At 42.8% G+C, this 15,204-nt stretch overlaps 1 protein-coding gene across 4 annotated transcripts in view; it reads right to left on the reverse strand.

Annotated features, from left to right (window-relative positions):
• Positions 1 to 15,204, reverse strand: part of MAEA (macrophage erythroblast attacher, E3 ubiquitin ligase) — a 112,262-nt gene that overhangs the window by 56,371 nt on the left and 40,687 nt on the right. For all 4 annotated transcript variants that reach the window (XM_074951845.1, XM_074951846.1, XM_074951843.1 and 1 more), the window contains exon 3: positions 11,923 to 12,126. In XM_074951845.1, the coding sequence (XP_074807946.1) occupies positions 11,923 to 12,126 (204 nt within the window). The remainder of the gene's footprint in view (positions 1 to 11,922; positions 12,127 to 15,204) is intronic.

The raw sequence follows: 15,204 nt of genomic DNA on the forward strand, positions 1-15,204 counted from the left end.
AACTGGGAAGGAAAAGTCAACTTCAAGACCTGTCTCGAGTCTCCCATTTGGGAGGAAATCCACAAGAAGATTGGGGCAAGGCAACTCAGGCAAAGGCGAACTTTCAAAAGTGGTGAACACAATAAGGGTCTTACATGTGATTCCTGCAAAGTGACTATTTTCTATTTCTATGACTATGACTATCTTCTCCCTTTTGTCTTCAATTGAAGGCCTGCCTTCAGTTTTGGGGAACCATATTTAATAAGAAAGAATAAGAGAGCTTAGAACAAGGAAACAAGTAGGGTAATGTATGGAAAAAATAAAATATATGAAAAGTTGATCACAAGAACGTTCCCTCTAAAGAAAGAAAGTGGTCTACGAAAGACCTGACAATTGACCAAAAGTAGGTAAAATTAAGTTAAGACAAATCAACAGCAAGTAAAGAGTTAAAATAGTTGAATGAAAATTTAATTAAAATTAGACAATGGGATACACTGTCACAAGAGTTTGCAGAAGGTATCTTTTGAGATATTCAAGGCTAGGCCACTGTATACTTTTCCATTAGGAATGGTTTCTGAATAATGGAATCAATACTGTCATGATGCAACAGGGAAGGGGGACAAGATGGACTATATGGGCGACTTCAAACCTTTTCATACAGCAACTCCCATTTTCAGCCACTTACTACTTCAGCTTCTCATATTAGTTCCCATGGTGCTTCGAAAGGTATCCATTCTGAAAGTATTTCAACCGGAGACACAATCTTGTGCAACGGTTTGAGAAGGGGGAAGGCAAGGCAAGGAGGAGTAGAATCAATAAGGTGCACCGAAATGGATTTGAGTAGAGCCCTGTGCAGATACAAAATTTGCATCCACATCTGATCCACAGATATAGGAGTGGATATCCGCGGATTTGCAGGGCTCTAGATTTGAGCCTAACTTTAGGTTCCTATTTTTGGCGAACAAATCCCACCTGTTGTACATTTTACATATTAAGGGCATTAGGGGAAAAACATTTATTCGCACTTCACAGGAGATGAAACCAGAATGAAAAGTATGATCAGCAGAATAGGATGAAAAATTTGAGTGCCTCTAGAATCTTAACACATAATGAAAGATGAAACACCAAGTTACATGGTCAACAACCACAGAAATCTCATTGTTGAATAGGGACTGTACGTTACATATTGCACATTTGTACTCACTAGTCTCGTAAATCCAAAAATAAGGGACCATTTAAAAATTCGTGACATATTATACAAATATTTTATTTAAAACAAAAGACGAAGGATCAAATTTCTCTGAAAATGACTGCTACTGATTGTTCTACAGATTACTTACTAGAAGACTTTCACTAAAATTGGATTTTACTGTTGATGAATGACAAAAATGTAATTATAATATGTAATGTTGCAGAACGTGGAAATACAATGCCTAAATTAACAGACACCTCTGCCAGCAAGTGGAATCTGTATATGAATTTGCAAATAAAACTATGCATTTCTGATGTTTGCTTTGCAGTTCAAGGTCATAACAGAATCACAATAAGATTATTACTCAGTCCAACAAACTAATACTGATGAGCTTCATTTATATGCCATTATATAAAAAAAGTTTTTAACAATCTAGCTTTTATTCCTCCACCCGATTTATCAGCTCATTAGGGAGCCAGAAAAAAAAAACCAAAAAAAAAACCCAACGATCTATATAAAATGAACAAATGTGAGCAGCCCAGATTTTTCCATAAGCATTATTTGGAGACACAGACATTTTTAGTCCTCGATTATATTTTGGTATCACTTGGGAAAGTCAACTAAAAATAATGGTTTATTTTTTTTAAAAAGGGAAAGGAATCTAGTTACTACACATTAAATGTTCAGTGTTATTTCCCATTTTCAAGATAACCTGTATTTGAAGATTTTGCATGCCAGAAGAATTTTATTATTTTTATTTTTTCCCTTAATTTGAGCTTCTGCATAGCTCTGAAGCCTTTAAGGTTTTCTAGGTTCTTTACATCCAGCACCCTTCTCCACACAACAGTTAGGGTTGCCAACTTTCTGATTGCAGAAAACTGAACACCCTTGTCCTGTCTCTTCCCCGAGGCCCTGCCCCTTCTGAGGCCCCACCCCTGCTCACTCTTTCCCCTCTCCCTCCATCACTCACTCTCCCCCACCCTCGCTCATTTTCACCAAGCTGGAGCAAGAGGTTGGAGTGTGGGAGAGGGTGAGGGCTCCGGCTAGGGCCAAAAAAATGAGGGATTCAGGGTGGGGGAGGGGGTTCCAGGAGCAGAGGGTTGGGGCATGGGGGGGGGGGTGGTGCAGGCTCCAGCTTGGGGTGCTGGCTCTGGTGTGGGGCTACGGATGAGGGGTTTGGGGTGCAGGAGGTGGCTCCGGGCTGGGGCCAAGGGGTTCAGAGTGTGGGAGGGGGTGCAGGCTCTGGGAGTGAGTTTGTATGCAGGAGGGGGCTCAGGGCTGCGGTGCGGGAGGGCGTGCATGCTCTGGGAGGGAGTTTAAGGTGTGGAAGAGGGCTCAGGGGGCTGGGGTGCAGGATGGGGTTCAGGATGTGGGTTCCTGGCAGTGCTTACCTCAGGTGGCTCTTGGAAGCATCTGGCATGTCCTTCTGGTTCCTAGGCGGAGCCGTGGCCAGGCAGCTCTATGCGCTCCCCCTGGCTGCAGGCACCGCCCCCGCAGCTCCTGTGGCCATGCCACCGCATAGGAGCCAGAGGGAAATGCCGGCCGCTTCCAAGAGCCACGCAGAGCCAGAGTAGGCAGGGAGTCTGCCTTAGCCCCGCTGACTGGACTTTTTAAAGTAGAGAGCAGGAATTGTTTGCTCAAGACTGGTCTAACTCCTTCTAAAAGATGCATAAACATGGAATTCACAAACTGCGTCCTGATACATAGTCAGGCATCCAGAGAAGTTAAGAGAGATAGGGAATAGGCAAAAGGGATATGGGACTCTCACCTGATAGGTAGCTTACAGGAGAAAGCTACCTTTGCAAGACTCCCCCAGACACTAGAGTCTGGGGGAAGAAAAAGACCTGCATGTGTCCTCTCCCATCTGGATTCATCACAGAGGTAGAGTTAAGGAAGCAGATTAAGGAGAGGTTGAGTTGGAGAAATACACAGTTCTTATTTGCCAAAGTTTTGTAAACCCTTCTTCAGGTCTTTGCTTTAGCCCAGGGGACTCCTACAGTGGTCAAACTGCCTGCTCAGTGAGTGTGCCTCTTGTATTGAGACTGTGGACATGTGGACAAGCCTAGGAGGAAAAAAGCCTGTGAATAATCCTGGTGGGAGGCAAGCTAGTTGTAGCCTACTACAGAGTTAATCATGCCTATCCCACAGCAGCTGCCTCTTGAAGATTACAGCAATGTGGTAGTGGTTAAGACACTTACGTAGCCTTGGAGATAGAATAGGGCTGCTTTGGAGAGAAGAGAGACAAGGTAGGTGAGGTAATATCTTTTATTGGACCAACTTCTGTTGGTGAGAGAGACAAGCTTTTGAGCCACAGAGCTCTTCTTCAGGTCTGGGAAAGGTACTTCCAGCATCACAGCTAAATGGAAAGTGGAACAGAGTATTTAGCACAAGTAGTTAGTACATACTGAAAGGAACCATTCAAGGTAGAGTATGCAGTCATAGGACAAAAAGAGGGGGTTACTGGAAAGAAGGAATTCACAAAATCTAGCAACTATTTTCTACTTGTTACTGTAACTAGACAATGAGGGACATGTCCACATTAATGGGCTCTCTAGCAGAAAGGAAAACACCATGAGGTGGAAACACGTTTAGCTTCCAAAGGTTTGTTAGGGAAAGTAGGCCAAAGCAGCAGGCAGCACAAGTCAAATACATTATATTCATGCCTTACAATTAAAGACATGCTTAAGTATTGTTTCTAGGAAAGGGCTGGGGCTGTGGGGGGTGTGTGTGGAAAGGGGGTTACTAATTACAAAATTCTAAATAAAGTGTTGATTCCCACCCCCCACCTCCAATGCTTTAGGTATGTCATCAGGATTTCCCCAAGATTTTAAGAAGGGTAAGGGCAAGCTATCAAAAACAGTCCATGTGTGGGAAGCTTGGAAAGTTAACGTATGAGTTTATCTAGCCTTTCAGCTTATTTTAAAAGCGTAAAGGGAAAACTTTTAGAGAAAAGAATATGTGGTAGGGTCTGCCATTAAATAAGGCTTTATTGAAAGCCCTGTTACTGTTGAATCTAGCTTTGAAATCTTATTCTTCACAAGTTCACTACTATAGTCTAGTGATCACTGGAGTTATTCGAATACATTTCATTTGTGAAGGGTTTAATAATGTATCTATTAAAATTTACTCCACCGATTTTTGGTATGATTGCAGGGGGTCGGGGGGGGGGGGGGGGAAGAGAGAGAGAAATGTATCTATCTCTGCAGGGTCAAGGAAGTCCATCTGCCTGCTCTTTGGCAGGTGAATACTACTTATTTAAATTTACTTTCAGTAAAATTCCCCTGAACTGTAGTTAACCTATTTGGTTCAAACTAGCTCAGTCTTCTCTTGCCTTTGTACTATTTCCCCCTCCCCCCAAATCTTCAGCTAGAATCCCAGGAGGATCACTTCTATGGAACCATGCATCACCTTGTTCTGTGAGCCAGTAGCCTCTATTCTGCTAGAGAAAATAAAAAAATAATAAAAAAAAACACTATCTAGAGACCCCCATATCTGCTTGGTAAATCAGGAAATTCTGAGCAACAACTGAATATTAACATTCCCTAAGTCTGCACCACAACATGAAAGACCTCAATAAATGGTTTCAGAGTATTTCTGCTGAGCAACAGTTTGCTTTGATTATAATTAAATTCTAATTCACTTAAAGAAGTCTGTTTGTTTAAAACTCTTAAAATTATAAACAGTAGTAGATCTACTTCAAAAAGAGAGTCAGATGTGACAGACTCTTTGCATTAGTGTTTTCACTTTCCTCTAATGAGAGATTGTCTACATTGGAAACTTGGCCCCATTTTGTCAAAATTTAGATTCCATGCAATTCAGTCTCAACATATAAAGTCTGGCCAGACAAAAGCCAATAAAAAGGTCTGTGCAACGCTTCCTGAAGGTATTCAGGACTGAGTCTCCTTGTTACTCACCGGACTCCTAGAGAGAGACTTGCTGGTGCTAAACTGAACGTCAGCTCCCTGTCACGGCATCTGTTAGCCAACCAAACAATCTCCGCCGGCCTTTACTGAGGATTACAGGTAAACTAAGTGAACGCAATCCTTGAGCCTCCTTGAAGAATATTCCCCTATAATATCCAGCCCATCATAGGACACTCACAGACATTAACAACTTCACTATCTCCAAAAGGGACAATGTACACAACAACCTGTTTGGTGCAGCTGAGGATTCATATTTAATATTACAGCACTGAGATGAATTTATAATAAAACCAAGAATAAATGTATTAATAAAGAACAGAGAATTTAAGTGCTACTGAGAAAGGACAGTAGAAAGAAAATTGGTTACAAATAAAACAAAAGTATAACATGCTTCTAAGACTAAACATAAGAAACAGTTACCTACTGTAAGTTTAGTTATTTGAGATGTGACACAGATATGTATTCACTTTGGTGTGCGTGCACCCAGCTCATTGGAGCTAGAGAAATTTGCCTAGCAGTACCCTTAGAGGGCCAGTGCTCGTGCCTTGTGACCGTAGCCCTTCCCCTGGCTACAGGAGGCGGCGCTGCCCCAACCCTCCCCAAGTGCCCTTGCACTGAATGCCTGGAAATCGGACTCCAGTGCAGAGAGGACAGAGGGTGGGTCATGGAATACAGGTCTGCATTACATCTCAGAGAACTACCATTACAGAAAGTAACCATTTCTTCTTCAGTCATGCATTCCACTTAGATGACTCACAAGCAGTACCTCCTCCCACCAAGGAGACAGGGCTTGGAATCCACCTAAACAAGGACTGCAGGACTGCTCTACCAAAGCTTGCATCTGCTCTGGAAGATGCTGTTAAGGTGTAATGGTTTGTGAGCATATGTACTGATGACCACATAAGCAGCTCTACAAATGTCCAATATGGAAATTGGAATGAGAAATGCTATGGACGTTGCTTGCGCTCATATAGAATGAGCCTGCACACACTGAGGGGGCATAGCCAAGGCTATTTTGTATGCAGTCTTGATGCAGGATGTTACCCATTTGGAGATGGTCTGTGAAGAGCCTGCCTGACCCTTCATGTAGGCTGCATGTACCTGCACAACCAGACAAGACAATGCACGAAACGGTTTAGTCCTGTCCAGATAAAAGGCTAGACATCCTCTGACTTCTAAGGTATGGAGAGGCTGATCCTCCAGAGGAGGATGCGGCTTAGGAAAAAGCACAAGTAAATATACCACCTGGTTCAAATGAAACAGAGACCACTTCAGACACAAATTTTGAGTGGATCATAGAGTCACCTTGTCTTTGGAGAACTGTGTATAAGGATGCTCTCCCATCAGAACCTGCACTCTAACACTTTCCTTGCAGATGTTATCACTACCAGGAAAGCAGTTTTCTGACAAGAGTGGAAAGGGACCAGATGCTAGACTCTCGAACAAAGAATCTTGTTACCATAGGGTAGAATGATCTTCTCTGAAGAGGGGGAAATGAAACGCCAATAGTGCTGCACTTTCAATTAACTAAGTGCAAGCCCTAACAACTGAAGGTGTAGCAGGTACTCCAAGATGTGCTGGCTTCTGTCCAGGATTGGTTAGATTCTGAAGGCTAATGACAACACAGAAAACCACTTCCATTTCACTGAATAGGCTATTCTGGTACAGGACTTTCTAATGTTGAGCAGGACTTGTTGGACAGCTGTTGAACACTGCTCTTCCTCCTCATTCAACCATGCAGCAGCCACGTCGTAAAATGCAGGGAGCTGAGCCTGGGATGCAAGATGCGGCCATGATTCTGAGTGAGTAGGTTGGAATGGAGAGGAAACAGTATGGGAACCTAAACAGACAGCGCAAGAAGGTCGAAGAACCAACACTGTCTCAGCCATGAGAATGAACTTGGCTTGATCTACCTTGATCTTCAGAATGACCTGAGGAATGACTGGGACCGGAGGAAAGGCATACAGGAAAGTGGACTGCCAGCTGAGGTAGAAAGCATCAAACAAGAAGCCAGCACCGAGGCCCCACTGAGAACAGGACAGACAACACTTCTTGTTGGCTGTTGTAATGGGGTTGCCCCAAGAAGTGAAGATGACCCAGAGGACACTTGTCTTCAGGGACCATTTGTGACTTGGGGAAAATAACTGCTGAAATGGTCTGCAAGACGATTCTGAACCCCGGGCAAGTGAATGGCTACTGGAGCAATGTTCTCCTCAATGCAGAACTACCACACCCTGATCTCCTCTAAACAGAGCAACGTGGTGCGTGCTTCCCCTTGTTTGTTCACATAATACATCGCAGTGGTATTGTCGGTAAGTACGTGAACCACTGAGTCACTGATATGGTGTTGAAAAGCATGACATGCATTGTAGATGGCCTAAAGCTCCAGCAAGTCAATATGCTGTGAGGACTCCCGCTCTGAGCACAGTCACAGTACTTTCAGCAACCCCAGGCATGACTCCCAACCCATCTGTGAGGCATCGGTAACAACTGCCTTGGTTGGCGAGGGCCGGACAAAAGGGAACGCACTGGCAAATGTTCTCTGGATGCATCCACCACTGTGAGTAGTTCAGGACCAGTGGAGGGAGATGAACAAGTCTAGAGAATGACAAGCAGGACAGTAGGCCATCCTGAGCCACATCTAAAGTGGGCAAAGGCGCAACCTTGAAAATTGGACTACCTGCATGCAAGTGGACATGTGGCGCAAGAGCCTCAGATGCCTGAACAGTCGTGGAATGCTGAGACTGCAGAGAGGCAAAAGCGGCGAATTGTCTAAAACAGTCATCGGCAGAAATGTTCTCAATATTGTGGAATCTAACAAAGCCCCAGTGAACTCAATTTTTTGAGTGGGAGCCAAGGTTGACTTTGCGATGTTTAGGATGAGACCCAGATGGTCAAGCAAGTGCAGCGTTGCCCTGACATGAGCAAGAACTTCCTTTCTGGATCTGTCCCTCAGTAACCAGTCATCCAGATACAGGAAAATATGAATTCCCTCCTTTCTGAGATGCATGGTCATTGTTCTGGTGTACTTGATAAAAACCTAGAGGGCAGAGGAGAGGCCAAATGGAAGCACTGTGTATTGAAAGTGGCGTTCTGCCATGATGAACCAAAGGAACTTTCATGTGGCGATTTTGCCAAGCCACAGAAAGTAAGCATCCTGAAGGCCCAAAGCAGCAAACCAGTCTTCTGAGACAATGTGGGAAGGATAGTAAATAGAGTGACCATTCAGAACCTCACATTCCTGATATATTTGTAGAGTCCGCTAAGGTTAAGGATGGCTCTTACCCCTCCCTTGGATTTGGGTACCAAAAAGTATCGGAGTAGAAGCTGTGACCCTGGTGTTCCTGCGGAATCTCCACCACTGCTCTCAAAGCAGAAAATGGACCAGCTTGAGGAGCAATACCTCATTAGAGGGGCAGGGAGGGAATATGGGGAGGTGGTGTGGAGGGCAACATAACTGGACTTGATGGTGCTTAGGACCCAGCCATTGGTGGCGATTGATCCCAAGCACTGTGAAAGCGGGCCAACCTGTCCCAGGGGGGAGGGAAGAAGAGACTATGAGGAGGGAGGAGCAATGATAGAACAGTGCTCTGGACCAAGGAGTCAAAATGGGCACTTGGAGGACACTGGGACAGGAAGTGTGGAATGATCGAACCCCGAGCCCATCTACTTTCTCTCTCTGGGATGCTGCTTCCGGTGAAGGTTCTAAGCTACTTGAGTCTGTTTCTTAAATGATCTGCAGTTTGCACAGTGCTCCTTGATGTGGGCCTCACCAAGACAGAGCAAGCACTGTAAGTGGGGACTGCTGTTGGGGATCACTCCCCCACACGAAGGACAATGTTTAAACCTTGGTGAGGGCACCACCAAGGGAAACACATTACTACAACTGACACTACTCTAACGCCAAGGTTACTAACAACTATATACAAGAGAAAAAAACTAAACTAGTTGAGAGGTTGAGAACACACAGAGCTCCCACTCCAGTTATGGGTGGTGAGAAGGAAATGAGGGAGGGTCAGGGTGCGCTCTCTTATGTAGTCAGGGAAGAACAGCAGAAGGGGAGGGAGGGAGGCTATAGGTAGGGGAGGGGCTATAGCCATGATACACAAGAGCTGCCTTTCTATGGGTACTGCTAGGCAAATTTCTCTGGCTCTGATCTGCTGGGCGCGCACACCCATAAATGGAATGCATGGCTGCATCTACTTGAGGAAGAACTTTAGCAGTCTACATTCCTTTGCCTAAAATGGTTTCTCATCCTCAAACACTTTCTGCAAAGCCTGCAGATTTTCAGTCAAAGCATGATCCAGATTTCTCCTTGAGTCATCCCCATCTGCCAAGGGTGTTCCTCCGTGAAGCAGATAACAAAAAGTCCTTTTGCTTTTACTTATATTTTCTCCAAACTCATTGTTTTGATCCTAGACACAAGACAACTCGCCCTGTGGTTTTACTCTCCAGTGTCTTCCCAGGTTGATTTCACATCACCGTCAACCAGGCTTTTCCTGTTGACTTACATGAAAATGCAGCTCCCATTGTGTTTTAGATTTTTCAAGCTCAATTTACATCAGAGACTTAGACAGACAGGTAAATCAACATTCCTTTGTCTAGGACAAAACTTGTTTATCAACCCTGCCTTGCTATAGGATTTAAAACATGTTTTTAGTACATGCATACAACTTCTTAATCATCACCCATACAGAACATTTACAATAACCAGTGAAATATATGCTATCATTTGACACCTCTCATGACCTTCTTTACAGACAAATACTACAACAGCAATATGTTAGGTGTATGATAGGTCTGACAGGAGTTGCTGTTGAAGGCAGTAACCCTTTGCCAGTTGGCATTGGGCGGGTCTTAAGGTCACAAACTTTCTTTGTTCACTCTACTCCAACTACTAAGTTTTTCTTCAATAGTTAAATGATTCAGACGTTAGGCAATTAAAAGTGTTTAGAACTGAAGGCAGCAGTCAGGTGCTGATGAACTCAAACATTTTAATCCAAAAATAGTTTTCACGTTTGCTAATAGTTATCTATGCAGCAGATGGAAGTGGAAAGTCATGAGGCATCACAAAAAAGTATTCTGCTCACTCCTGCAATGCATTAGAGAACAGTCCCACTCTAGCCATGCTCACTTCAAAACCAATGTTATGCCTTTTCAGTTTAATTAATGCTCAACAGGAGCTGCTACATAGGGGAAATAATCTCCTTAACCTCTTTATTGCTGTGTAGCTATAGCTGATACATACAGAGGCATGATGATTCAGCAGAAGATTTACAGCTCCTGTTCCAGTGGAGGAAAACCTCCTTTCTGTCAGCAGAGGACAAACAGGATTTCAGATCATGCAGTTCCAGCTACATGATACAAGAACAATAGTACTTTATTTTTCAGGATTCTTCTTGTTACATGGCCCTTCTTTACCAAGGACAATGACCTCATGAGCAAAGAGATGCCTATGAACATGATTTGATGTTCTCCTCTTAGATAAGATTATTCTACTCATTTTTCACTTCCTTATTTCCCTTCCTCCCCCGTTTCATTTTCATATTTATTGAAGACATTGCTGGCCAAACAAGATCAGATTGGTTGAAACAGCCATGGAACTAAGAAATAGGTTGGAGTTAGAAGCAAACAAACAATTACATTAATGCTGTAGCTTTTGGTATGGCTAGCAACTAAGTTCCCCCTTTCTGAACTGTGTCCAATTTAAAAATATTCCCTCCCCTCAAAAATTGAAACAAAACCAGAAAACCATACATGCTGATAAAACTACCACCACCACCTTCTTCCTCCTCAAAAATATGTTTTTAACAGTAACAGTCACGGTCTTTCTAGTGTCAGAAGTGCTAAGACAGCTTACAGTACTGAGCCGGGGCACTTCTGAGTCCCAATGGCACTTACCCCCACAGCTCAGCAAGACAAAAATAAGCCAGTTTCCAAGGAGAAAGACTCCAAGTTCTCATAGCAACCAGCTTCTTCCTAAAACGTTAATTTCATTTTCCTCTGAGTTGCAGTTGCTGGTGGAGCACAAAAGCCTTTCAGGATCCAGTATGGCTCAGCATCTTGCATACATAATCCACGCAAAGGAACATGAAGCGTATAAGCCCTGAAGTGTTGTTCGGCAACATGATTCAGCAACTTTACGGAAACTTGTACATAGGAGGAAGGCAACACATAAAATAAAGTGAAAGATGACCAGGGGATGTAAATAAAATGCACAAAATTGCTGCTTTGGAGCAAAACCATAAATGGAAGGGGAAGGAAGACACTCTGGCTACAAAACCTTGACAACTATTAAATGAATTATTCCAAAGTATTTTATAATTCAAAGTGCCCCTAAAGATGTTTAATAGTAGTATAATACAACAGAACTCTAGATAGCCTATATGTTACTGTGATCGGCCTGATTACCTCAAGAATTGTGAAAGTATGGCTGGACAGATGGGAAGCTCCACTAACTACTTAATCAGCAGTCTGACATTCTTTAATAAAAATGTAACAGTACATTTGAGGAACCGAGGGGTGGGGGGAGGGAGTGTTGGTCTAGGAATTAATTTAAACTTCAACACTATGATTCCAATTCTAATTTCTATTTAACACACAAACATGCAAACCTATACTGAGAGAACAGACTCTAGAGAATTGGTTTAGAGACTAATTTAAATGAAATATTAAGAATTCAGGCATACTCTAGTACACAAAATAGCTAGCATATTACTGATCAACGGCTGTGTTTCCACTAATCTATCTTTAATACAAACTGACACTCAGATACCATAATGATTAGCACAGTATAAGAATCTATATAGAACAGAAGTTGGTACCAACCTCAATACCACTCTGCCTGGCTAGTTTTACAGCTGTATTGTAGTAGCCACAGCGCAAGAGATGTTCCACCATCATGCGATCCATACGTTTTTTCTTCCACATGTTGGCAGCAGCTGGCTGGTCACTGCTATGTTCTTTAAGGTGCTCAATCCTGCGTTTACAAAGTTTTGCGCTCTCATCTTCAGCCTGGATTGATTCAACTGCCTAAATTTAAGAAAGAATTATCCAATTAATAATTAAAGCAATTTCAGCTGCAGGGAATAATGACTTTTAAAGCAATATATAACCTTTATTGTACAATATGTAGAATGTGTACCAATCCAACAAACTAGATTACACATTGCCCAGAACAAAACAAAACAAAATCCATATAGTAGCCTATAACAAAAGGTTATTTCACTAAGATAAGTAGAAAAATACAACTGAACTGGTAAAATTATGTACAGGAAATTTCAAAATCGAGCTCGGCCTCATTGAAACTTCTGGGTGCTACTGTAGTATAAATCTCTCTCAATTGTTGACCTGAAATTTATAGGGCTAATTTATTATGGCTTGCCAATGATCCGACCAGAAGATACTTAGGTTCTTGCCCTAAATTCAGGCTACAGAATCAGAGAACATAGGGAGTTCAATATCTTTTACGGACCCTCGGGATGCATGGCAAGGACACACACACTGATAACAAAACCAAATTTTCAATATCTTTATTAAAAAAAATGGGAGAGTAATCAAAGCTATAAGCCACAAAGAAGTAACAGTTCTATAGTCCCTGGTGGTAAAATCCCTTTTCTAAAAGGCTACTTAAACTAGCACACTCATATCCTTCCTTGGAGACCTGATAGTGGGAGACAGAGGATGAGCCTCATCTCTAGCATGCCTAATGAGTTTGATGGTCCAGGCTCCTCAATCCCAAGCTGGTAGAGGTCAGGATCGAGTGTTGAGTAGCTAAGCTATATTGCAGAAGCTGAACAGATAACTGAAAGAAAGAGCAACCCCTCTGCATGGCAGTTTGCCCTTTCATAGAGTCCTAGCACTGTCCTGAATATTTATATTAATGCTCAACCCTCCATGCCCAAATCTTATTTCCTCACCCACTTAAATCTTCAGGTACACTTACTCTATAGGCTAGCATATCCTGACATGTTAATATCATATTCATACATATTAATATTGATGATCTCATCCTCAAAACCATTACCTTTGGCCTACATCATTACTTCCATGTTCTGCAGTCTATCTTGTAGTTACTGGTGTGTTCCAGAATTTTGCTAAACACATTCAGTTCTCCATTCAGTTTCCCAAAGTCAAAAGGGGTAACTGGTAGGCCAGCGGTTCTCAAACTGGGTCCCGACCCCATTTTAATGGGGTCGCCAGGGCTGACTTACACTTGCAGCGGCTCAGGGCTGAGGCCCAAGCCCGAGGGAGTCAGCCCTGGGCAGCGGGACTCAGGTTACAGGCCCCCTGACAGGGGCTGAAGCCTTTGGACTTCAGCTTTGATCAATTGGGCAGTGGGACTCGGGCTCTGGCTTCCCCACCCAGGGCAGTGGCACTTGGGCAGGCTCAGGCTTCGGTCCCTGCTCCTGGTGTTGTGTAGTAATTTTTGTTGTCAGAAGGGGGTTGCAGTGCAATGAAGTTTGAGAACCCCTGCGTTAGGCCATTTATCTATGCCAAAGGTTACAAACTAACACTTACGCTACTTTGCTCTAGCTAATTATACAGGAAACAGGCCTGTAGGTTCCTTGCATTACAGCCAAGTATAATGAAGTAATGTGTACTGGAATTATTCAATACAAAACATAAACCAAGAAAATAATATAATCAAACCAATAAAGAAAATAGATTGTACAATATAGCAAGCTAGCCCCATGGGCTACAAAATGGAAGAAATGTAAATGTGACCACTTTAGTAGCAGCTGCCACCATGCCTTACTATTCATACCCCACCGTAAGTTCCATACAAGTTTATTGCCAATGGATCTCAACAGTTGAAACCCATTAGTCTTGCACCTATAGTCTGCCCTCATTTCACCCTCCCCATGCAGCTATGCTGCTCTTCAGGGGACTATTGCAGAGCAACCTGTACGGCCTCTCCACTTTTGCTTTCTTTTGTCCTCTTACAGCAGTAGAGCTATGTATTGGGACTTGCACTAATGGACTGAGAGAGAGGATTTGGCCCTCACAACATCTTTCAATCAAGGATCTCAACTCAGTTTGCGGTCAAGTCTCAGTATCCTTGTTAAATCAGTAGGAATTATCTTTATTCTACAACACTCGTTAAGGACTTCTGCAGACTGTGTCCTGCCTCCAGTGCTCCTGGCAACATGGGTCTACTGCTGGAATCTTTTACCTACTAGTTTTACCTTAAGCAAGCCAGGATGACAAGTTTTTCCCAGCCACTCTTATAGAATGCCTAGCTCAGAGAGTCAGCACAATGAAAGCCTCTTTCCACAACAATACTATTTTTACCCCATAATCACACTCTTCTCTCCCCCATCCTATCACAATTAGATGGCTGATTAATCATGCTGCATGTTTCACTTAGCAATTAATTACAACCACATTTGCAACTTGAGGCTAGGTACTTATGACTGCTGCACATTACACCAGTAGCCAATTCAGATCCCACAAAATAAGTCAATGTGCATAACCTACTGACAGCATCAACAGCAGTTTTATTTGCTATTATATGTTATAATGAAATATCTCATTACTAAGAATGGGAAAGCAGCGGGTAGAAGATGCACTGGTTTAAACTGTCTAGTCTCTCTCACCTAAAGCCCCAGTTAAAGAGAGCAGTTTCATGCTCTCAAGTGGAAATCCATGAGAATTCACAGAGTATTCATGGGAAGGTCAGTTTTGGAATGCCTGGTCATGGGCCCCAATTGCAGTGCATTAACAGAGCCACTAAGAAAACTTCGCTAGTTCTTGTCCACTCTAAGCCTGGCTCTAGTTCAACCTGTTATATTAATCCAAACTTTAAAAATCCTCATCACTCCTTAAGAGAAAAATGGTTCACTGTAACTGAGGTAACTCCAACTCACGAGGGTGTTTCATTTTTACTACAGAATTTTTCAGTGTAGGGTCCAAGACAATTTAAAGAACAAAAAACCCAAACAGACTCTTGGTAAATAAGTTGTGAGCACTTCCTATTTAGCAAAAGAGGATGTTTGTCATAAAAAAAGAATTTTGGCTTGACATTAAATTTCTGAAGAGGAAATGGGTCTGAAAAAACAAGATTATTTTGAGGCAAACATGAAGGCTGAACTCTATACAACTCACCTG

Source organism: Natator depressus, chromosome 4 (genome assembly GCF_965152275.1).
Source record: "Natator depressus isolate rNatDep1 chromosome 4, rNatDep2.hap1, whole genome shotgun sequence".
Classification (NCBI taxonomy): domain Eukaryota; kingdom Metazoa; phylum Chordata; order Testudines; family Cheloniidae; genus Natator; species Natator depressus.